Source organism: Diuraphis noxia, unplaced genomic scaffold, assembly GCF_037042655.1.
Source record: "Diuraphis noxia isolate RWA-SAM2 unplaced genomic scaffold, SU_Dnox_SAM2 contig0002, whole genome shotgun sequence".
NCBI lineage: Eukaryota > Metazoa > Arthropoda > Insecta > Hemiptera > Aphididae > Diuraphis > Diuraphis noxia.
Genome location: NW_028301712.1, coordinates 78,932,839 through 78,958,279, shown reverse-complemented (window position 1 = coordinate 78,958,279; position 25,441 = coordinate 78,932,839). Strand labels below are relative to the sequence as shown.

The following is a 25,441-nucleotide window of genomic DNA, read 5'->3' as shown; positions in this document are numbered from 1 at the left end:
GAACAATATACAAAAAGATAATATTTATTACCTAGCATTTAAGTAGGTAAGTGATGTACTATTTTATCGATCTTACTAAAGTAAATTAACACGATTTAAGTATTTACCTAGACAATTTATTTCCGATCTCTGTCCGGTGTAGTTGACTTATAGAATTTGTGTGTTTTTGTATCCCGAGTGTGTTTAAAAGGCGCTTGATTTCTTTCAATTAACGGAACAGGGCATGGGCCGCTCACTCTCGGTTTATATTCGTTTCTGTAATGACTAATAGTTGATTCCATTGACGAATCGCCGAGACTGATATATGACCTGTTCGTAGATGATCTCGACACCCTATCTTGTCGGTGCATAGCACTAATACTGTTCCGATTGTCTGGAGGTGATACCACAAATGTCGAGTCCAACGTATTGATGCTCTTTCTTTGGGCCGCAGCTGCCGAAGAAGTGGTATGGGGCGCTTCGATATGCGTCACATCTCCTTTGCGGTGCAACACCGAATTGCTTAGATCGGTGTTGGAACTTATTACGGACTTACGGTGATGAGATTGGTCACTGTGTGTTTTCCTATCGAAAATGGATGTATCGATGTTCAACACGTTGGAACTAGTGCTGTGCAAAGACTTCCTGTACGTTGCGGTGGAATAACTTTTTACTTCACTGCCGTGTGAGCGATTTGTAGACTGCTCGGATTTTTGTTGCGATTTAGAATGATCCCGATTGTATTCATTCAGATTTTGACTATTGGTCTCATACCTGTTGTTTCTGTTTAATTGTTCATTCGATAAAGATGACTTGCTTGAATGCAAACCCGAAGAATAATCACGGCTCATCGAGTTGTTCTCATTGGTATTACCACTAACAAATGATTGTCTACCTACTTCGGTTTTGAAAATTTTACTCATTTGATTATTTGAAGAATGCTCAGAACGCTGCTCTGTAGATAACGTTTTTCGATGATTTGTAGATTTTTCGTCAGACAGACTTATAACAAAACTTTCAGGCCGTCGAATTTGGTCACTGTTTTTCAAATTACTAGTGGTAATGCTCTGTTTATAGTTTTGACCACTGATTTCGTTGGTATGTTTTTGACTAGACTGACTAATGTTTTGAAGAGTTCTTTGCTGTGAAGAATAATTTTTACAATCGTTATCATTCAGATGCCCGTGTCTGTGTTGTGTAGTTTGTACTCTGTCAACAAGGTTATCATTTTGTAGTCTATCAAGATTTGACTGTCTTCTGGATTCTTGAGACTGCCGTGAAGAGTAAATATGTTGTTCATTTGTTTGACCATGCCACTGATTTGAACTGCTGACATTTTGTGAAGACATCTGGTTATGATGATTTGATGAATGTTGACGAGTTATATTATCTGAATATCTTTGATCGTTGATCTGGTTTAATTGTTGCTTCGATGATGATAAATTTTTAGTACTGCTTAAATCTGTTGCGGATCCTTTTAAATAATCTCTCTTTTGAGAAGTCTCCCATTTTTTTCTTTCCACATGTTGTTCAGATTTTAAGGTTTTTTGGAACGTAGAATTAGATGATTGTTTCACAACTCGATTTTCAATGTTTTGTGATTCGGCTGATTGTCTTAGTTCTCCTTCAAATTGTGATTGTCCATATTTGACACTAATTTTTTCATTTGTATTTGAATCTTTAGCATAATCTCCCAAAGAAATTTGAGATTCAATATGCTTTCTAGTGTTCGTATTATTCTGCTGATGTTTGTTGATTGAAGAAAAGTTTTCAGTATTTGAAGAGGAATGCGATTTTTCAGTTTGATTTATTCGTTTGTGGTCGCTTACAGTTTGATTATTTTCAATTATTTTTTGAGTATATCCAGAATCTAATAACTTTTGATCGGAATGTATGTTTTGGTTGGTAAAGTTCATTGTTCCTTCAACTTTTAAATTATCCTCATGTTTCCTGATTATAGCTTGCTCAACCTTTCGAACTGTATAAGTTCGATCTCTTTTTTCAAATTCTCCTTCCATCCGTAAATTGTCTTGAGGCTTATAAGCAAGAGTCCGCTCACCTACAATAACTTTTCGTACGACTCGTTTTTCAAAATCACCTTCTGATTTTAAGTTATCAGGGTGCCTTATTTGTTTTGGACGTTCACTTGGTCCATAACTCTGTTGAGATGGTCTATCAAATGTACCTTCTGTTTTTAAATTATCTTTAGGTTTTACAATAGGCGCTCTGTCACCAGGACCAACTTTTTGATGTATACGTTTTTCAAATTCACCTTCTGGTCTTAAATTATCTGGATGTCTAATTTGTTTTGGTCGTTCACCAGACGTGTATTTATCTGGAGATGGCCTATCAAATTCACCTTCAGGTTTGAGATTATCTGGATGCCTGATTTGTTTTGGTCGTTCACCTGGTCTATAATTATCTGAAGATGGTCTATCAAATTCACCTTCCGGTTTGAGATTATCTGGATGCCTGATTTGTTTTGGTCGTTCACCTGGTATATAATTATCTGAAGATGGTCTATCAAATGCACCTTCCGGTCTTAAGTTATCAGGATGTCTAATTTGTTTTGGTCGTTCACCAGATTTGTATTTATCTGGAGATGGCCTATCAAATTCACCTTCAGGTTTGAGATTATCTGGATGCCTGATTTGTTTTGGTCGTTCACCTGGTCTATAATTATCTGAAGATGGTCTATCAAATTCACCTTCCGGTTTGAGATTATCTGGATGCCTGATTTGTTTTGGTCGTTCACCTGGTATATAATTATCTGAAGATGGTCTATCAAATGCACCTTCCGGTCTTAAGTTATCAGGATGTCTAATTTGTTTTGGTCGTTCACCATATGTGTATTTATCTGGGGATGGTCTATCGAATTCACCTTCCGGTTTGAGATTGTCTTTAGGTTTAACAATAGGAGCTCTATCACTAGGTCCAATAATATGATGAGAGCGTTTTTCAAATTCACCTTCAAGTTTTAAATTATCAGGATGCCGTATTTGATTAGGTCTTTCAGCAGAAACAAAAGACACTTGTTCACGTTTCACAAATTTACCTTCCATTCTCAGATTGTCTTCATGTTTTATAACTGAAGATACTTTATTTACAACGTGTTTACTATAATCATTTCTTGAGCGCATATCAATAAACTCACCTTCAATTTTTAAATTGTCTTCTCTGTGAACAATTTCGGAACGCTCACCTCTAGTTGCTGAATAATCAGTTCGTTTAGAACTGTCCATAAATTCACCTTCAACTTTTAAGTTATCCTCATGTTTAACTATTTCAGAACGAATAGCAGTTTTATGCGTAAAGTCATCTTTCTTAAAAATAGAATGTTGACCAGACATCTTCAAATTGTCTTCGTGGATGTGTATAACGGCTCTTTCACCAACAGATACTTCAGATATATTTTTAACATATGATGTATCTAATACACCTTCTGGATATAAATTATCTTTAGGTTTTACAATAGGAGCTCTATCACCTGGACCCACTACTTGTTGAATACGTTTCTCAAAATCACCTTCTAGAACCAAATTATCCTTAGGTTTAACAATTGGAGCTCGATCACCTGGCCCAATTTTCTGAGGCGTACGTTTTTCAAATTCACCCTCTGGTTTCAAATTATCACTTGGTTTAAATGGAGAAGGTCGTTCACTAGGCTTAAATTGTTCATGAACAGGGCGGTCAAAATCTCCTTCAGGTTTAAGATTATCAGAAGGTCTAAATTGTTTAGGTCTTTCAGATGGTGAGTATTCTGGATGCTCGGGACGTTCAAAACCACCTTCTGGAAACAGATTGTCTTGTGGTTTGACTTGCTTAGGTCTTTCGGATGGTTGATATGCATCAGGTTTAGGTCGTTGGAATTCACCTTCTGGATATAAATTGTCTTTTGGTTTAACAATTGGAGCTCGATCACCAGGTCCAACTTTCTGTGGTGTACGTTTTTCAAATTCACCTTCAGGTTTCAAATTATCAGTTGGTTTAAATGGAGTAGGTCGCTCACTTGGTTTGAACTTTTCATAAACTGGACGTTCAAAATCTCCTTCTGGTTTAAGGTTGTCTGTAGGCTTAAATTGCTTAGGTCTCTCAGATGGTGAATATTCAGGTAATTCTGGACGTTCAAAACTGCCTTCCGGAAACAGATTGTCTTGTGGCTTGACTTGCTTAGGTCTTTCGGATGGTTGGAATTCGTCGGGTTTTGGTCGTTGGAATTCACCTTCTGGGTATAAATTGTCTTTTGGTTTAACAATTGGAGCTCGATCACCAGGTCCAACTTTCTGTGGTGTACGTTTTTCAAATTCACCTTCAGGTTTCAAATTATCAGTTGGTTTAAATGGAGTAGGTCGCTCACTTGGTTTGAACTTTTCATAAACTGGACGTTCAAAATCTCCTTCTGGTTTAAGGTTGTCTGTTGGCTTAAATTGTTTTGGTCTTTCAGACGGAGAGTACTCTGGATATTCGGGGCGTTCAAAACTACCTTCTGGAAATAGATTATCTTGTGGCTTGACTTGCTTAGGTCTTTCGGACGGATAAAATTCATCGGGTTTAGGACGTTGGAATTCACCTTCTGGATATAAATTGTCTTTGGGCTTAACAATTGGAGCTCGATCACCAGGCCCAATTTTCTGAGGAATACGCTTCTCAAATTCTCCTTCAGGTTTTAAGTTATCCGTTGGTTTAAACGGTGTAGGACGTTCACTTGATTTGAACTTTTCATAAACGGGTCTTTCAAAATCACCTTCTGGTTTGAGATTATCTACAGGCTTGAATTGTTTAGGCCTCTCAGATGCTGAATATTCGGGATAATCTGGACGATCAAAACTGCCTTCTGGAAACAGATTGTCTTGTGGCTTGACTTGCTTTGGTCTTTCGGACGGCTGAAATTCATCGGGTTTTGGTCGTTGGAATTCACCTTCTGGATAAAGATTATCTTTTGGTTTAACCATTGGAGCTCGATCACCAGGCCCAACTTTCTGAGGCGTACGCTTTTCGAATTCTCCTTCAGGTTTCAAATTATCAGTTGGTTTAAATGGAGTAGGTCGCTCACTTGGTTTGAACTTTTCATAAACTGGACGTTCAAAATCTCCTTCTGGTTTAAGGTTGTCTGTTGGCTTAAATTGTTTCGGTCTCTCGGATGGTGAGTATTCTGGATACTCAGGACGTTCGAAATTTCCTTCTGGGAACAAATTATCTTGAGGTTTTACTTGCTTAACTCGTTCAGCTGGTTTGAATTCATCTGGTTTCTTTCTTTCAAATTCTCCTTCGGGTTTCAGATTATCTGTTGGCTTATATGCGGCTGGGCGTTCACTTGGCCTAAACTTTTCATATGTTGGACGTTCAAAATCTCCCTCAGGTTTAAGATTATCAGACGGTTTGAATTGTTTTGGTCTTTCAGATGGTAAATACTCTGGATGCTCTGGTCTTTGAAATTCACCTTCGGGAAACAAGTTGTCCTTGGGCTTAACAACTGGAGCCCGATCTCCTGGACCAACTTTCTGTGGTGTACGTTTTTCAAATTCACCTTCAGGTTTCAAATTATCAGTTGGTTTAAATGGAGTAGGACGCTCACTTGGTTTGAATTTTTCATATACTGGACGTTCAAAATCTCCTTCCGGTTTAAGATTGTCTGTAGGCTTAAATTGCATAGGTCTCTCAGATGGTGAATATTCAGGTAATTCTGGACGTTCAAAACTACCTTCCGGAAACAGATTATCTTGTGGTTTGACTTGTTTTACTCGTTCGGCTGGTTTGAATTCATCTGGCTTTCTTCTTTCAAATTCACCTTCAGGTTTTAGATTATCTGAAGGTTTATAAGCTTCTGGACGTTCACTTGGCCTATACTTTTCAAGTATTGGACGTTCAAACTCTCCCTCTGGTTTAAGATTATCATTAGGCTTAAATTGTTTCGGTCTCTCAGATGGTGAGTATTCTGGATACTCGGGACGTTCGAAATTTCCTTCAGGAAATAGATTATCTTGTGGTTTGACTTGTTTTACTCGTTCAGCTGGTATGAATTCATCTGGTTTCTTTCTTTCAAATTCTCCTTCGGGTTTCAGATTATCTGATGGCTTATATGCGGCTGGGCGTTCACTTGGCCTAAACTTTTCATATGTTGGACGTTCAAAATCTCCCTCAGGTTTAAGATTATCAGAAGGTTTGAATTGTTTTGGTCTTTCAGATGGTAAATACTCTGGATGCTCTGGTCTTTGAAATTCACCTTCGGGAAACAAGTTGTCCTTGGGCTTAACAACTGGAGCCCGATCTCCTGGACCAACTTTCTGTGGTGTACGTTTTTCAAATTCGCCTTCAGGTTTCAAATTGTCAGTTGGTTTAAATGGAGTAGGTCGCTCACTTGGTTTGAATTTTTCATAAACTGGACGTTCAAAATCTCCTTCCGGTTTAAGATTGTCTGTAGGCTTAAATTGCTTAGGTCTCTCAGATGGTGAATATTCAGGTAATTCTGGACGTTCAAAACTGCCTTCCGGAAACAGATTGTCTTGTGGCTTGACTTGCTTAGGTCTTTCGGATGGTAGGAATTCGTCGGGTTTTGGTCGTTGGAATTCACCTTCTGGGTATAAATTGTCTTTTGGTTTAACAATTGGGGCTCGATCACCAGGTCCAACTTTCTGTGGTGTACGTTTTTCAAATTCACCTTCCGGTTTCAAATTATCAGTTGGTTTAAATGGAGTAGGACGCTCACTTGGTTTGAACTTTTCATAAACTGGACGTTCAAAATCTCCTTCTGGTTTAAGATTATCAGTTGGCTTAAATTGCTTAGGTCTTTCAGACGGAGAATATTCAGGATATTCAGGGCGTTCAAAACTACCTTCCGGAAACAGATTATCTTGTGGTTTAATTTGTTTTGGTCTTTCGGATGGTTGGAATTCGTCGGGTTTTGGTCGTTGGAATTCACCTTCTGGATATAGATTGTCTTTAGGTTTAACAATTGGAGCTCGATCACCAGGTCCAACTTTCTGAGGAGTTCGCTTTTCAAATTCACCTTCAGGTTTCAAATTATCAGTTGGTTTAAATGGAGTAGGTCGCTCACTTGGTTTGAACTTTTCATAAACAGGACGTTCAAAATCTCCTTCTGGTTTAAGATTGTCAGTTGGCTTAAATTGCTTAGGTCTTTCAGACGGAGAATATTCAGGATATTCAGGGCGTTCAAAACTACCTTCCGGAAACAGATTATCTTGTGGTTTAATTTGTTTTGGTCTTTCGGATGGTTGGAATTCGTCGGGTTTTGGTCGTTGGAATTCACCTTCTGGATATAGATTGTCTTTGGGTTTTACAATTGGAGCTCGATCACCAGGTCCAACTTTCTGAGGAGTACGTTTTTCAAATTCACCTTCAGGTTTCAAATTATCAGATGGCTTAAATGGAGTAGGTCGCTCACTTGGTTTGAACTTTTCATAAACTGGACGTTCAAAATCTCCTTCTGGTTTAAGATTGTCAGTTGGCTTAAATTGCTTAGGTCTTTCAGACGGAGAATATTCTGGATATTCAGGGCGTTCAAAACTACCTTCCGGAAACAGATTATCTTGTGGTTTGATTTGTTTTGGTCTTTCGGATGGTTGGAATTCATTGGGTGTTGGTCGTTGGAATTCACCTTCTGGATATAAATTGTCTTTGGGTTTAACAATTGGTGCACGATCACCTGGGCCAACTTCCTGTGGTGTACGCTTTTCAAATTCACCTTCTGGTTTTAGGTTGTCTGATGGTTTAAATGGAGTAGGTCGCTCACTTGGTTTGAACTTTTCATAAACTGGACGTTCAAAATCTCCTTCTGGTTTAAGGTTGTCTGTTGGCTTAAATTGTTTCGGTCTCTCGGATGGTGAGTATTCTGGATACTCAGGACGTTCGAAATTTCCTTCTGGGAACAAATTATCTTGAGGTTTTACTTGCTTAACTCGTTCAGCTGGTTTGAATTCATCTGGCTTCCTTCTTTCAAATTCGCCTTCAGGTTTTAGATTATCTGAAGGTTTATAAGCTTCTGGACGTTCACTTGGCCTATACTTTTCATGTATTGGACGTTCAAAGTCTCCCTCAGGTTTAAGGTTATCAATAGGCTTAAATTGTTTTGGTCTGTCAGATGGTGAGTATTCTGGATGCTCTGGTCTTTGAAATTCACCTTCAGGAAACAAGTTGTCCTTGGGCTTAACAACTGGAGCCCGATCTCCTGGACCAACTTTCTGTGGTGTACGTTTTTCAAATTCGCCTTCAGGTTTCAGATTATCAGTTGGTTTAAATGGAGTAGGTCGCTCACTAGGTTTAAATTTCTCATATACAGGCCGTTCAAAATCTCCCTCGGGTTTCAGATTATCATTTGGTCTGAATTGTTTCGGTCTCTCAGATGGTGAGTATTCTGGATACTCAGGACGTTCGAAATTTCCTTCTGGGAACAAATTATCTTGAGGTTTTACTTGCTTAACTCGTTCAGCTGGTTTGAATTCATCTGGTTTCTTTCTTTCAAATTCTCCTTCGGGTTTCAGATTATCTGTTGGCTTATATGCGGCTGGGCGTTCACTTGGCCTAAACTTTTCATATGTTGGACGTTCAAAATCTCCCTCAGGTTTAAGATTATCAGACGGTTTGAATTGTTTTGGTCTTTCAGATGGTAAATACTCTGGATGCTCTGGTCTTTGAAATTCACCTTCGGGAAACAAGTTGTCCTTGGGCTTAACAACTGGAGCCCGATCTCCTGGACCAACTTTCTGTGGTGTACGTTTTTCAAATTCACCTTCAGGTTTCAAATTATCAGTTGGTTTAAATGGAGTAGGACGCTCACTTGGTTTGAATTTTTCATATACTGGACGTTCAAAATCTCCTTCCGGTTTAAGATTGTCTGTAGGCTTAAATTGCTTAGGTCTCTCAGATGGTGAATATTCAGGTAATTCTGGACGTTCAAAACTACCTTCCGGAAACAGATTGTCTTGTGGTTTGACTTGCTTAGGTCTTTCGGATGGTTTGAATTCGTCAGGTTTTGGTCGTTGGAATTCACCTTCTGGGTATAAATTGTCTTTTGGTTTAATAATTGGAGCTCGATCACCAGGCCCAACTTTTTGTGGTGTACGTTTTTCAAATTTACCTTCAGGTTTCAAATTATCAGTTGGTTTAAATGGAGTAGGTCGCTCACTTGGTTTGAACTTTTCATAAACCGGACGTTCAAAATCTCCTTCCGGTTTAAGATTGTCTGTAGGCTTAAATTGCTTAGGCCTTTCAGATGGTGAATATTCAGGTAATGCTGGACGTTCAAAACTACCTTCTGGAAACAGATTGTCTTGTGGTTTGACTTGCTTAGGTCTTTCGGATGGTTGGAATTCGTCAGGTTTTGGTCGTTGGAAGTCGCCTTCTGGATATAAGTTATCTTTTGGCTTAACAATTGGAGCTCGATCGCCAGGCCCAACTTTCTGTGGTGTACGTTTTTCAAATTCGCCTTCAGGTTTCAAATTATCAGTTGGTTTAAATGGAGTAGGTCGCTCACTTGGTTTGAACTTTTCATAAACTGGACGTTCAAAATCTCCTTCTGGTTTAAGATTGTCAGTTGGCTTAAATTGTTTAGGTCTTTCAGACGGAGAGTACTCTGGATATTCGGGGCGTTCAAAACTACCTTCCGGAAATAAATTATCTTGTGGTTTGATTTGTTTTGGTCTTTCGGATGGTTGGAATTCATTGGGTGCTGGTCGTTGGAATTCACCTTCTGGATATAAATTATCTTTAGGTTTAACAATTGGAGCTCGATCACCAGGTCCAACTTTCTGAGGAGTTCGCTTTTCAAATTCACCTTCAGGTTTCAAATTATCAGTTGGTTTAAATGGAGTAGGTCGCTCACTTGGTTTGAACTTTTCATAAACTGGACGTTCAAAATCTCCTTCTGGTTTAAGATTGTCAGTTGGCTTAAATTGCTTAGGTCTTTCAGACGGAGAATATTCAGGATATTCGGGGCGTTCAAAATTACCTTCCGGAAACAAGTTGTCTTGTGGTTTGACTTGTTTAGGTCTTTCGGATGGTTTGAATTCTTCAGGTTCAGGTCGTTGGAATTCACCTTCTGGGTGTAAATTGTCTTTTGGCTTTACAATTGGTGCACGATCACCTGTTCCGACCTTCTGTGGTATACGTTTTTCAAATTCACCTTCAGGTTTCAAATTATCACTTGGTTTAAATGGAGTAGGACGCTCACTTGTTTCATACTTTTTATTTTTGGGTCGTTCAAAGTCTCCTTCTGGTTTTAAATTATCACTTGGTTTAAATGGTGATGGCCTTTCACTGGGCTTGTACCTTTCTTCTATTGGTCTTTCAAAATCTCCTTCTGGTTTAAGATTATCTTGTGGTTTTATTTGTTTTGGCCTTTCTCCTGTTTTATAATCTTTTTGTTTCGGACGTTCAAACTTTCCTTCCGGTTTTAAGTTGTCTGTGGGTTTTATTTGTTTAGGTCTCTCAGATGGCTTATACTTTTCTTTTTGTGGTCTATCAAATTCACCTTCCGGTTTTAAGTTGTCTTTTGGTTTTTTTTGTATTAGTCTCTCTGTCTGTACATTTTTAAATTGTTCCTTAGAATGTGTTCTGTCATCAAATTTTCCTTCAATAGTTAAATTATCCTCTTGTTTTTTCATGATATTTCGCATATTAGTTTCGTTATGATGTTTGAAAACTTCTGAAGTAGTAGTTTGGAAGTATATTTCTCCATCTTGCTTAGTCCACGTACGTCGCCTAACCGGTTTTTCTAACTCAACTGTTTTCGCTGAATAATCAGCCATTCGAGACGTTTCAAAAGACATTTCTCCTTCACATATTAAATTGTCTGTTCGTTTTTTTATGATCTCTGTTTTTTGCATATCATGTCGTTGGTATGATTCTTGAGACGACGTATTTGAATAAAATTCTCCTGTTGTTATATTTAATGTATCTGTTTTTTTTTTTCCTTTTTCACTTCGGATAACCGGGCGCTCAGGGTAATCTTCTATATTTTTTGGTATTACCTTTAAAAATATAATATTATACTTTAAATTATTTTGAAAAATATAGTTTTGATTCATTATTTAATTTTACCAAAATATCTCCTTCCAGTTTCGTCCATGTATTTCTACGTATCATTTTTGGTCGTTCAGTGGTTTCTCCTGTAAACTCCATTCTTTGTGTGGTGATATCTATAAAATTAAATTACATACATATTATTGCTTTGAATGTTTTAATAATACATTTTTTGTACTTTTAATTATTTTTATATTTGCTCTGTTTTATATACTTAATCTGAAATACATTATTATTATTATATATAAATCTATTTAACCTGTTATTTTGAAGTATTAGGAATATTATCATTATAGCTGTTCGTGTCAAAACTTATTTTAAACATAAATATTAATTAATTTCAGTGTTTTTATTTTATCGTAGTATTACGATAGAACAGGTATTTTCTTTATTATATTATTTGCTTTTATTACCTACTGTTATTTTTAAATATTTAATTATATGATCTCAATTTGTGCCATAGTATTAATATAACATAGTATTTTTATAATATTTATTAAATTATAAGTTTGTACATTTCTTCATTATTTTAATTTCACAAAACTCGGTAGGTATCTAAGCAATAATAATTTAAAAAATGAAATATTAATGGAGACGAAGGAAAATAAGGTAAAAGAAAGAAGGAAAAGAAGAAGAGATATTACATAATATTTGCTTTGGATTATAAATTTTTTTAATTATAGATCATATATATATATATATATATATATATATGTCCAGAATTTAGAGTTTTTGAATACTTACTAGATAAAGTATAATTTTTTTTATGATTTAATTTTAAATTCTTAAGCATAGAATAATATTTAATATAGTTATTTATTAATATTATTCATACACAACATATTATTAATAAATTAAAATAGGCATAACTAATTAAATATGTAAATCAATTTTTATTTTTTGCTTTTTAATTATTCTTTCCTATTTATTATTGAGGTTCATGTTTATTTACTATTTTTGATATAAACTATGATTAATTATTTAATTAACCTGTAAATTCTCCACCAATTACAAGTTGGTCTTCATGTCTTCGGATATCAGCTCTTTCTCCTTTTACGATTTTTGTTACTGTTCTTTCTCCATAGAATTCACCTTCTGGATATAAATTATCAACAGGTTTTTTAATTGGTGCTCTCTCTCCTCTTTTTGGTTCTTGGAGCTGTTCTGGTCTATCAAAATCTCCTTCTGGTTTTAAATTATCGGGATGTTTTACAATGGGCGCTCGATCGCCAGGTGCATATTTATCAGGTTTGGGCCTATCAAAGTCTCCTTCAGGCTTAAGGTTATCCGGATGCTTAACTATCGGTGCTCGATCACCTGGTCCATATTTTGATGGTACAGGCCTATCAAATTCACCTTCTGGTCGTAAATTGTCTATTGGCCTAATTGGTTTTTGTCGATCTGCAGGTTGTACTTTGGTGGGTTTTGGTCGCTCGAAATCACCTTCTGGTTTCAAATTATCTGGATGTTTGACAATTGGTGCTCTCTCGCCAGGCCCGTACTTCGATGGTTGTGGTCTTTCAAAGTCACCCTCTGGCTTCAAATTATCGTTAGGTTTTATTGGTTTCGGTCGTTCTGCGAGTGTTACTTTTTCACGAGTAGGTCTTTCAAAATCACCTTCCGGTTTTAAATTGTCCGGGTGTTTGACAATTGGGGCTCTCTCACCGGGCCCGTACTTCAATGGTTGTGGTCTTTCGAAGTCACCTTCTGGTATCAAATTATCACTAGGTTTTATTGGTTTCGGTCGTTCTGCTGGTGTCACTTTTTCACGAGTTGGTCTTTCAAAATCACCTTCAGGTTTTAGGTTATCTTTAGGCTTACGCGATAAATAACGATCGCCAGGAAGTCCCGTATACTCTTGTTTTCTCTGTGGGGAATATTCACCTTCAAGGTGAAGTTGGTCTTCCTTTTTATACCTATTTATAAACATGAAAGACAATAAGAAGTGGATCATATTATTATTTACTTTATTTTAAAAATATCATTACCGGACTTGACGTTCTGCATGTTTTTCCTCAAACTCCGACCTGTAGGCCGTAGTATTTTCAATTTTCCCTTCGTTTAAAGTAAGTTCTGTATTGAGTCTCTGTAAAGTAGGTCTTTCAACGCGGTCAAATGGTATTGGTTGGTATTCTTCTTTAGTTCTTGATAACTTTGGAGACGATATAGGCTCCAAATCTAGTGGAGACTTATCAGTTCCAGGTGTGTGTGGACATCGATGACGTCTTTAAAAATAAAATTTTAATTTATTTTATATTAGTAACGAATTAATTTAAAATTACAAAATGTTTTCGATGAAAAATATTATTAGGTAACTCAAAGTTGTGTAAGAATATTTTAGTAGCTTACACCAATGCGAACTACTTGGAAATTCTTGTCAAGGTATTGTAAAATATGATAATACACGTTTATGGATTTGCATTTAACCTAATCAATAGGGCACTGAACCGCTTGTACCAATTGTACGTACTGTATAGCCAAACACTAAGGTTAATTTAAAAGTTTTTTTGTCATAAAGCATGTGTATGACGTATTGCTATTTAATTTAACTGTATACCAAATAATAATCAATCTTTTAGAACATTAATAATGGTGGTAAAGCAATTCTTATATTTTATTCATACAATGCTATTGATATAGTTGATTCTATTTTTGTTTAGGATACATTTATTTTGCTTATTTTATTTGTAACTTATAATAGCATATAATTTTAATTCTAGTTACGTAATACATGTAATGTTGTGCTTAATTAAAAAATACATATATTATCATCATATAAAATAATCAGTATTTTTAAATTTAATTTCCAAATAACATTTCCGGAGTATAAAAAATATATTATCAACAAAACAAAATTATTCTCCTGATATTTTCAAACTTGCATGACAAAATAATATTCAATCAACAACATTAAAAAATACATTTTTTGTCATTTTTAAAGACATTTTAGATTCTAAATGTAGCGATGAATATAATAATCACTTACAATAACCTTTTTGCTATATACATGAAAAGTAGTGGAACAAATCTTAAATTTTTAACTATAAAGTGGTTACTAATATAAAATTGAATCTAGATGATACATTTCATAGATCAAAATTAAGAACTAAATTACTTGTTGGAATGAACAAAAAAATAGTTGAAAATGGAAATTTTTACGCAAAATTAATTTTGTTTTTTTGGTCTAACACAAAAATAAATAACCTGCAAAGACGCTTTAAATTTACATCATTTTTTTGTATTAATATGTATTATATTCTGTATATGATAATATTTTTAAAATATGACACTTTTTAAGCTTTTATAGTTAGGTATGATAAGTTTTCGATTTTATTTTAGTTTTTTTATGGTTATTGTCAATAAAAACTTTTTTCCCTGAATCAAATAGCTTGATAATTTAATCAAGTTTCCTTTAATTCTTTATAATAGCATTTAAAAATGTGCAAATTATTTTGTAATAAATATGTATAAAACTTATAATTTTTACAGCTCATGATTAAAAATGTAAGATGAAATTTCTCATACTTCATTAATGCTACAGCCTGCAATCAAAAACTATAACAAATATATGAATTCAGTTTTTTTATATAGATATTTTTAGTTTAAATTAAAACGAAATTAGATATTTAAACGAAGTATAACAATTCTAATTTTATTATTTTGATGTAATTTAAAAATGTAATACAGAGTACTTACGTATAACTTTATAATAAATAGTAATAGGTAATAAAATCAATTACATTAATTGTAATAATATTTTAAGATATATTTATAGTAATATAGGCTGACCTTCTATGCTCGTAATCATTTTTCGTAAGTAATGATTTATGATTTAATTAAAATTTAACACGGGTGATTATATAGTGATCCACTCGATACTGACAACACTTATTGTACATTTGTACATCAGAGGTACTTATTTTCTCACATTTTTTTTTTTTAATACAAATAACAATAGGTAGTTTAATATTTATTTATAATAATACAAATACAAATTTAACAAATAACAATATTGTACTTGAAGTGCATAGATTAAGTTAACCTCTGCCTAAAATGCGTGGTGTAAGTCTTACTTTTCTTTTAAAAATATAAACTATTTTACACAAAAATATTTATTTTTTAATCTGTCATTCTGTTAGAAAAAAATAAGATCCTGCATGATTTTGAATATATGAAATTCACATGGCAAGTAGGTGGATAGGTCATATTATAATGTATAGTTAGACATTTGAACATATTTATTTCATTTTTAGTTATCAAAAAAACAAAATATATTTAACAGTTATCTAAATTAATTGCGTTCTAAACAATCTTCTAAAATGAACTACAACACGATTGTCCATAAAAAACACTGTAACGTTGTAATTTTAAATTTTAAACTATATATTATACAAAAATATTTATTCAAATAACTATAATAATTCAAAATATGGTAAGATTTTAACGTCTCTGATAAAATTATTGTTATATTATTTGATAGTAAACATTTCACTTAAGTTATTTTAACATTAATTTTTATCATGTTAAATATACATATAGGCATATGACTATTTTGTAATACTATTTTAAAAATTACTTATTATTATTTTTTATTAATTTAATGGCAAATTGTATTGTCTCTACTCTCTAGTGATAATTATCAAAAATATACATCTATAACTTATTAATCAGTAACATTGTCGATAGAGCAGGGCTCGGCTTAATGCGTTTGGTATCAAAATAATTGGTGTAATAATACATGAAAATAATAAATTACAAAATTTCGACAATGTGAATGTGACAACGTCGTATAAAATATCCTATGCTCAATCGTGCTTTACTGATAAATTGCAGGTAAGTACCTATCTACTGACTAAAAAATATAAATTCTAAAGGAACACATAGTAGTTAACGAGACGGGAAAACGTCATATTTAGGGAATAAGTGCCACTACAATTTTAACAATAGGTACTGTGTTGGTCGACATGTTTATTAAGAATAAAAAATTTAACATAAAATTAGATATTGTATGCGATGATTCTCCTTTACCAGAAGCAGGGATTTCAGACATAATTTTTAAAAGGTAATAAAGATTAGGATTAAGGGTATACCCCGTAATTATTGTATAATTTATACAATTATATCCGAACCTATAGAGGAGAACAAAATCGAACCAATTATCATACATACGCGCAGTAATTGTGTGTTATAGATTAAAGCTGATGATGAGATAATATACTCTAACTTTGTAGCTATTAAAAAACACGCGTTAAACCAAGATGTAATAATCGCAAACAGCTTAAAGTCCAAATGGTAAACATTGAACGAGACATTCATACGTAATTATTTATGTAAACACGATAAGCTGTGTGTTATGTTATTCCGCGGGTCAAGTGATAAGAATATATTTTGCAAATTAAATATCGTTCAATGTGGTATATTGAACATATAATGCTACGACACCACAAATACCTACACAATGGTTTAATTTTTTTCATCAAGAAAATTCGCGTACCCTGAAACTTAATTGTGAAATCGAATTAGGATATTATAATTAGCGCGGTAGATTATTAAATCTAGTAGAGAGTAGAGACACACGATTTAATAAAGAGGAGCATAAAGTTATGTATGCAAATGATCCTTGTATATACAGACGTAAATTAATATACAAAATGTATATTCGATTTCATGATCAGCTTCTACAGGTTAGATTAGGTCTCAAGATTGTAGCGAATGTGTTAGGTACGTTGTTAAATAATATAATTATTGCAGTACCGATCATCGTGCCTGCACAGCGATCACTACATAATGTAAGCTAATTGCATTTTAAACAACCTTATAATTTTCAGATAAATACCTACTGAGTAAGAAAATTATTTTATTATTAATTGTAACATTGTAATATTTGTAATATTGTAAAGACATATCACTATACTTTAAATATTATTTCTTTTAAACTATAAAGGTATGCAAAAAAACGTATTTATTTAAATACCGATGTGTCACTTATAGTGTTGATACTAAATTTTTTACCTTGGATAGATATTGCCTAATGTCATGTTTGTTTTAAACTAATATGAATTCTTTACAATGTGTAAAGAATTGTATATATTGACAAACGAGTTAGTGTTTCAATAAAATTTACTTGTAATGTTTCCTTACAAGTTCTGCTTAGAAGTCTCAAACAAGAAACTGAAGAAACAGTGAAAGATCCTATTACACAAATCATAATCATACGTCATAAAAACAATAACAACCAATTGCCGAGTAAAGCAGCTGATACCTAAGAATACCGAATACCTAACCTAACCTACCGATGCTCTACCTTTACAGTAATCGGATACTGAGATACTCCTATGACTTTAATTATGATACATTTACATACAATTAATATCAGTAGGTCATTCATTTAATGGTCATTGGATATTGGTAAAAACCAAAGTGTAAGTATTGACAAGTACTTAATAAATTATACTATTCTTGGCAATGAACGTTTTTTAGTAGGCATCATTGACACGCGTTTTTAATTTAGTTAACCCACACTGCATTAAATAGGCGAATAAAACAAAATATATCGTGAGAAATAAATGGGCATATCAGATTACTCGTATTTAATTCCATATGGATTTCAATGTTTATAATATTGTACCTATATCATGCTATATAATTTTTAATATGAAAAACATTAAATCTTCCTATTGGTCGAATGCCTAACATAAAAGTCGAAATTCCTCAAAACACGGGAGGCTTAGAATTGAAGTCTGCAGACTTAAAATTTAAAATTTACTAACTTCGTGTATACATTTACTCGTTATACTGTATACGTATGGTTATATTTTATATACCTATTATACCTAGTGTAACATTGATATAAACACATTCAACAACGTTGACAAGATAAGGTGTTTACCGATAACGTAGGTAGTAATATTTTTTTTAAATTAAATAAAATGAAATATAGTTACTTTTTATTTTATAGGAATAATATAAATACATGTAAAGCTATGATATGACGTTTATTTGTTTATTCGGATATAACAGCGAAGACTTTTGTTGAGATTATAAATGATTAACTGTGTATAACTATTATACATCACACACAAAAAAATAAATAATGTATTTAAATTTGAAGTATATATCATTTTTAAGTACTGATAAATGAAACTAAATGATTTCTAGAAAATAAAATAATAACCATGGGTGAGGCACTGCAGAGTATAACGTCATTATTACCTACATAGGGTTAACCTTGGTACAACAATGGCCACACGTCTCTGAGGCTGAAAAAGTCATTTTAATATTTTTATTCTCAATCATAATCAAACTGACACGTTTTAGACCTTGCTGTATGATTGTGTCTGCAATGTTATAACACCGTGTTACTATAATGTTAATATAAGCGAAATTGTTATGATAAACCATAATAATAAGCTTCAATACAAAGTAAAAAAAAAACCAAACAAAACAGAATTGCTTCTTTGAAATTAGAGTAGGTATACATACTGTACCTATGATACTATATAATAATATACAATGTTTACTAATAAAATAATAACACAAAAAATAAATATTAAGGACAAGAGAGAGTATAGTATAATATATTTTAATATAATATAAAAATATACTTATATTATTATTACATTATTAGGTATATTATAATAACATAAAAAAACAAAATTATGTTTTTATAGTTACTTTTGATAGTTGACTATATTATAATACTGCAAAATACATAGAAACTTAACAGTGTATGGCATTATGTCAGCAGAACTATTACTTAAGACTTATTTATTAGCGTGGTTGTCGGCAGTTAATTAAAAAAAAAAATGTATTTTGGCATATTTTATTCATATTCAGCAATATTGCTCTATTCTTATCCGGAATGCATATTTAATATTGTGCTGTTAAACTTATTAGAACGTGACTCAAAATCGTGGCCATTTAATATTATTCAAAATGAGAATACGCGTAGTAAATAGATAGGTACTCAGATCACGCTCGTTCTGTAACATGACAATAAGTATTTCGATAATTTAATTTGTATGTGACTCTATAACGGCTTGAATAATAACAGTAAGAAAAATAAGCAACGAAAGAATGGTTTTCACTCTGATAAATGAATAATGACCATTTACAGTAATAATAATGTATAGTGAAAGGGACAACGTGACAACGCAGCGTAGGTAGATGGGTTATTGCTACCGGAAGTAAGTAATAGGAATATTAATATTTGTAACATTATAACAGTTTTCAGTTAAAACTTAAGAATTTGAAGGTGGATGTGTTGCATACAGAACAATAATCATAGTTGTAAGAACACATGGATAAATAATAAAAACAATTTCAATACGAATAGTAATAATATAGCTAATAACATAGGATTTTAATTTTTAGTGACACGATACGCGTTAAATATAAACTACTCGTATTAGTAATCAAACAATAATGACAAACTATAACTGGCGATAAATTTTAAAAAGCAAAAAAAATAGAAATATGTACCTAACTTAGTACAGAAGAAAAATACTTTTTCGATATTACGAGCGTGTTCTCTTGTATTAATAATTTTTTTTTAAACTTATTCAGCACCAAATAAGTATAATTAGTATAGGTACTTATGATACATCAGTTATTTCTAACATATTTTGATAAAAATATATTTAAATTTATTGTATTAAAAGTTATGAAAAATCTTTAATTTGCGTTTTATTTATCATTATATGATATTATATTTGTCCATATTGAAATGTGTTTTTATTTTATTTTTTCTATTGATCGGCTACTAAATTATATAAGTCAGTGGCGTATTTTGGGGGGGTGTCCTCCGTGTCTTGACACCCCCCGACATTTAAAAAAAAGTCCTAATATATTGGACATTAGTGTTGTCATTTATTTTATAGTATACTATTTTTATCAAATGTAAAACTTCTTTTCAATTCCTAACATATTAATTTGTTAAAAAATTAATTCAACGTCTTTTTACATTAGTAAATAATACTAAAAATTTTGTTTGTGAGGTTCAATAAATGTTGACACCCCCCAAGAAATCACCCAAAATACGCCACTGATATAAGTTACATATCTATACTCACAACAAAATAGAGTGTGGGTTAAGTTATTGATTTTATACCTGTTAAAAGACAAAACAAGTTTGTTCATAATAATATATTAATATGTTTTATATTATGGTGTGGTACTTTTCTATAACAGGATAATATAATGATTAAAAATCTATGGTCGAAAATTTCAAAAAGTGCATATTATACACGTACCTACCTACGTAAAAATGGTCAATATAGAAAAAACAACTGAAGTAAAATTTGTGACACACAATATAAGACTTCACAGAATTGATACATAATCATAAACTCACATCTCTGTGATAAATATGTCAAATAACTGGCGGTAAGCACTAAGCAGTAAGCACATAGTATAAAAATTCTTGTTCGCACTGACACACATTTATTTCCTTTTACGATGAGTGTTTAATTTGTCATGTAGTGCAGTAACGGAGACACGTGCCAAGCGATGCCCACTTTGTTAATTCTCCTGCTTTTGTTTCAGTTCAATATTGAACGAATAGTCTTAAATATTTTTACATTAAATACATTTTATGTTGTACCTATATAGAGTATGAAACAATAAAGATTCCGTGACTTTTTTGATAATTTAATACTAATGATAAATTATACTGGCACTATAACTGCAGTTATAGATTACATACGATTAAGAATGAAATAAAATGTCTAAGAATTCGAGGCTGATTTGTTGATAGCGCTGTACGAATATTGTTATTTATATACGAGTAAAATAGTATAAAGAATACATTTTATAGTACGAAACTAAATTACCCGTGACCAATACGCAGTCACCAATAGGTGGGTACATCAAGGGCACACTATATGGGCATTATTAGTAAACTTCGGTTATTGCATTTAATACAATGAGAAAAAAATAAAAATGCATTACCGACTAATTAGAACAGCCAAATTAGTATAAACCAGCTAGTGCGCAAAAGTATAATAGGCAAGTAAGAATGATTACATTATTGTTAGAAAATCATTTTTATGAAAAAAAAAATTAATATATTTTATTCGTCACAATTATATTATACAACACACCTTTGTATACATAATAATATAATATATATTTATCTACGTGTAGGTGTAGGTTTTATTTATTTTACACTTTTGGGTTCACTGTAAAATCGGTACCTATTAATGCATATTTTCATTTGCCGAGAATCGTTCCAATCCTAATAACTTTAATAGGTCATAACTAATATTGTCGAATACACCCGCACACACGAGCCGATTGACTGAGTTTTACTGACTCGTGCTCGTTCGATGTAATACAATATGTAATACCTATACGGCTATAGCTATACATATCATGTGCGTGTTCAACTAGTTTTGCTAGACACGCTTGAACATTTTTCTACACATATTATTTACGGTAAACGACTATGTAGGCATACGCGACTTCGTGATCGCCAGGCGCGTGCACTTTTTTATAATGTCGACGGACATCGAATTATTGCAGAAAAAAGTGCCGAAAATGATAATCGCTAAGTGTATGACTATAGTGGTTTTTTACCGATATCATATTTTTACCTACGTATATGATCTCTAATCGAGATAATAATTTTAAATTAATTTTCGTTTAAATACAAATGATTTTTTTTTGAGAAAAATATTGTATTAGACATTGGCAATAAACTGCCGTGTTTACTAACGCAAGCCGCTAATACACTAATTATTAGTGACTAATACATCGTTTGCATGTTAACTTCTATTAAGCGAAAAAATACATTTTTAAAGAGCAATTAATTTTAACATATTATTTAAAAAAATTATATACGTGACAAAGGAACAATTATAATTTATCAAACCGATGTACCCAAGAAAAAAATTAAATCTTTTTAACGCCAACTTGTCTCCCCCTCTTTTTATAATAACTCTATTCATTTATTTAGCCTCGGGATGAGTGAGTTTTATTTCTTCGACGTAATTTAATAGATTTATTAATATACGTATGTTCGTATTCCCCTACATGTAAAGTTAGTTGAGAAGCATAAGAAGTAATAATAATATTGCTGTATATATTTAGTTTAACTATATTAAACGGTCTCGTATTTTGAGTCCCAATAGTTATTTCTTATAGATTGTTTGATATGTCTAAATGTCGTATAATAATACTTCGATATATATTTTTAATTATTCATATCGCATGATTAAATTGAAATAGCTAATTAGTTTAAAGGTGGTACCTTTTTAAAAAAAATCGTTTCAATCAATTATTTATTTTTGAACTCTGTACCTACGTATCATTGAGAATAATGTTTTATTTCATCATTTGGTGCAAAAATGTACGCAAATATTATTTGTAACGACTAACGACACGCCGTGACTTGTTCGTCGACTCTTCGCTATTCAAATTATTTTTAAACAGAATAAATAGGGAAATAACTAATGAGGTACGACGAAAATATTTAACATAATATTGTACTCGTTGAATCTATTATTGCTTTAATAAAAACTGTAGGTATGCAATGTAATAAAAGAAAAAACGCCTATTACGGTAATATTATAAATATTTATTATGATGGTTCGCGAATCGCAGTGTTAACATTTCATGAATAACGTCTAAGGAGCGGGGTAACCAAGATCTCAAACACTCAGACCGTCTATATACAATAACTTTACACATACCATTGTCATAAAACCCACATGTAATTATAATAATATATGCAGCTGTATAGAGATGATTATAAAACGTCGTGCAGTGTTGCGCAACGGGAAGTATACAATAATAACAATAATAATAATATATATACGCTGCAGAAAGTCGATCATTTGTAAGGTGTAGGACGTGAGCTGGTATTAGGTAGTGGGTAATAGCCAATAGGTATATACGTAGTGGCCAGCCATGCTATATAAAGTCTTATGGACGGAAACAAATCAAAATTATGAATAAGCATGTATTTTATAATGTCCGTGAAAAGCACATTGACGATGGTATACATACAAATATACAATATTATATATAGGTAGGTAAATAAAATATATTATTATATATAATAAATAATATGTATGTGTGTGTATGTGCGTATCACGCTGACACGGCCCTGTCTCCCGGCACTGTAGAAAAGTCTGACCAAATCCAACACGGTAGGTATATAATAATAATATAATCTTTTATCGGTGGTAATAATAATAAAAAAACAGAGTTAGAAAGCAGTTAGTCGTTGTAGTCCTCGTCAACATCGTTGCTCATACAAGTGGGAACGACAATAACACATATGTGTGTGCATCATATAACAAAATATACCTACATATAGTGTGTGCACGCAATAAACGCGTATAACGGCCGACGGCAGAAAGGGTTGACCTCGCACAAGTTGATATATACATATACATGTATGTGTGTGTGTGTGTGTGTAATATTATATGCGGACCATAAATGGAACTATAAGATACATAGATATATTAGGAGGCTGGTTTATATGTGTAACGCCAATGACTAATTGACTAAATATCAGCCATCTATTATGTGGCGCCCGTCAATAGATCGTAAACCGACTAATATGGTAAGAATAGGTATTTTTACTAAAAAATATCAACAGTTATCGTGCCGGAAAAATATAATAATAATAAGTACATTGAATACAATTTTTGGTGGAGATAAAATGTCAGGTCAAATTGGGTTAAAATTAAAATCCGGTTAAATTAAATAGAATGTAGAATGTAGTTAAAGTTTTTACAAAAAATCACAAAAATATTCATTATAAATTATAATATTATAAAATCGAATATTAAAAACGTTTTCATTTGATAATATGAAAATATTTGTCCAAAGTCACTAGTGCTATATTATATTTAATACATTGATTTATTATTCTGGTATGCGATGTGTATATAGATGGATTTCTGAAACTACTCTACTATTATTATAGCGTTTGATTTTATTACTTAATAAATGTTTTTCTGAACATTATTATTACCTAGATTTATTTAATATGCGTTTATCCCTAAAATATTTTATTAATATTTGAATTGAGAATAATTTGTATACAGAAACTTTCCTGAATGGCTATATGCAATATACAGAAAAGTACCTTCCACGAATTTGTAATAGAAATTTGCAAAATAAAAAAATTGGTAGACTTCCTAAACGAACGTTCCATTTTAGCACGGGTTGGACGTCGAAATAGTCCTTTCTCTTAAATCACTCTTATGTCGACATAACCGTTTACGGTGCTAGTATGTACACCTGTAATACCGGGAGAAATGTATTTAAACTAATATAAATTATAATAATATAATGTGCTGCGGCAATGCTACGACATGTTTAAACAGAAAATATTGAACAGCGTGATGATGACTACCTTTAAGTATAGCTAACCTATCTGCGCCAATAGAAAATAACAATGTCGACTTTAGCTATATCGTTGAAGACTACCTAATAGGCTACACTCATTTCTATAATATTTTATATAAGTATCATTATCGAAGTCGAAGTAAATTTTGAATATTTATTTTGTTTCCGCAAAAAACCACGCCGTACAACTATATGATTTTCGATTACGTAGATTATACAGTGTCTACAAAACAACAAAACGCATTATAATAATATTATTAAAATAAATCAGCTACAGCTTTATTCTTGTTGGTTTTTACTGCATACTGTCATGCTGATCGGAAACGGTAACTGGTAACTATAAAAAATAATAATAAATATTGATCGTTTACGACACCATCTATTCATGAGTATTTGCCGAGTGTATGCGATGTACACACGGTCTATACTATTTTAATGATGTAATGTATACTAAAGTGTGTTGGTGAATATATGTACGAAATACCTACGCTCATCCGGGAAGTGGGCAACCCGGAGCGTTTTTTTCATTTCAGTTTTAGCATTATCGCGAGAACCGGTCGCCCGCGACCTATAGCTGTATTATAGTATGGGTACACGCCCGAGTCGACGACGGTGAAACAATGGATTTGCAAACGAGCATTTTGTGCAGAACGGACAAGAGACTGCGGCGAGGCGAGGCGGCGACTGTTGTAGTAGTATAATAATAATAACATAAACGTCGACGGTATAATATAAAAAATGATCTACGTCAGCAACGGCAGTTATGGTCTCCGGACCTTTTTCCCATGACCCTCATCTTAATTACGTCGACGAAGTACATCCAATACTTCGCCTTAAACATTTAAAACAATTTTGCTTGCAAAAATAACACATATATGTACATTACCATTTCAAATAATAATAAAAAAAAACTGTTTTTTATCGTTCTGTAGTGACCCGATTTCTTAGACCACAACTATCGGCAGTTTTTGTAAAAAATGATTACCCAATGGTTATAATTTTTAAATTATAGAGAAGGAGGAGTGTTACTGTAATAGTTTATCAATAGACTATACCTATAATTTAA

At 32.6% G+C, this 25,441-nt stretch overlaps 1 protein-coding gene across 1 annotated transcript in view; it reads right to left on the bottom strand.

Annotated features, from left to right (window-relative positions):
- Positions 1-107: 107 nt before the first annotated feature.
- Positions 108-25,441, bottom strand: part of LOC107168582 (uncharacterized) — a 34,710-nt gene continuing 9,376 nt past the window's right edge. Inside the window, exons 2-5 of the mRNA XM_089221652.1 lie at positions 13,005-13,241; positions 12,007-12,932; positions 11,035-11,132; positions 108-10,964 (exon numbers count right to left, since the gene is read on the bottom strand). Coding sequence (XP_089077778.1) covers positions 117-10,964; positions 11,035-11,132; positions 12,007-12,932; positions 13,005-13,241 — 12,109 coding nt within the window. The 3' untranslated portion in view covers positions 108-116. The remainder of the gene's footprint in view (positions 10,965-11,034; positions 11,133-12,006; positions 12,933-13,004; positions 13,242-25,441) is intronic.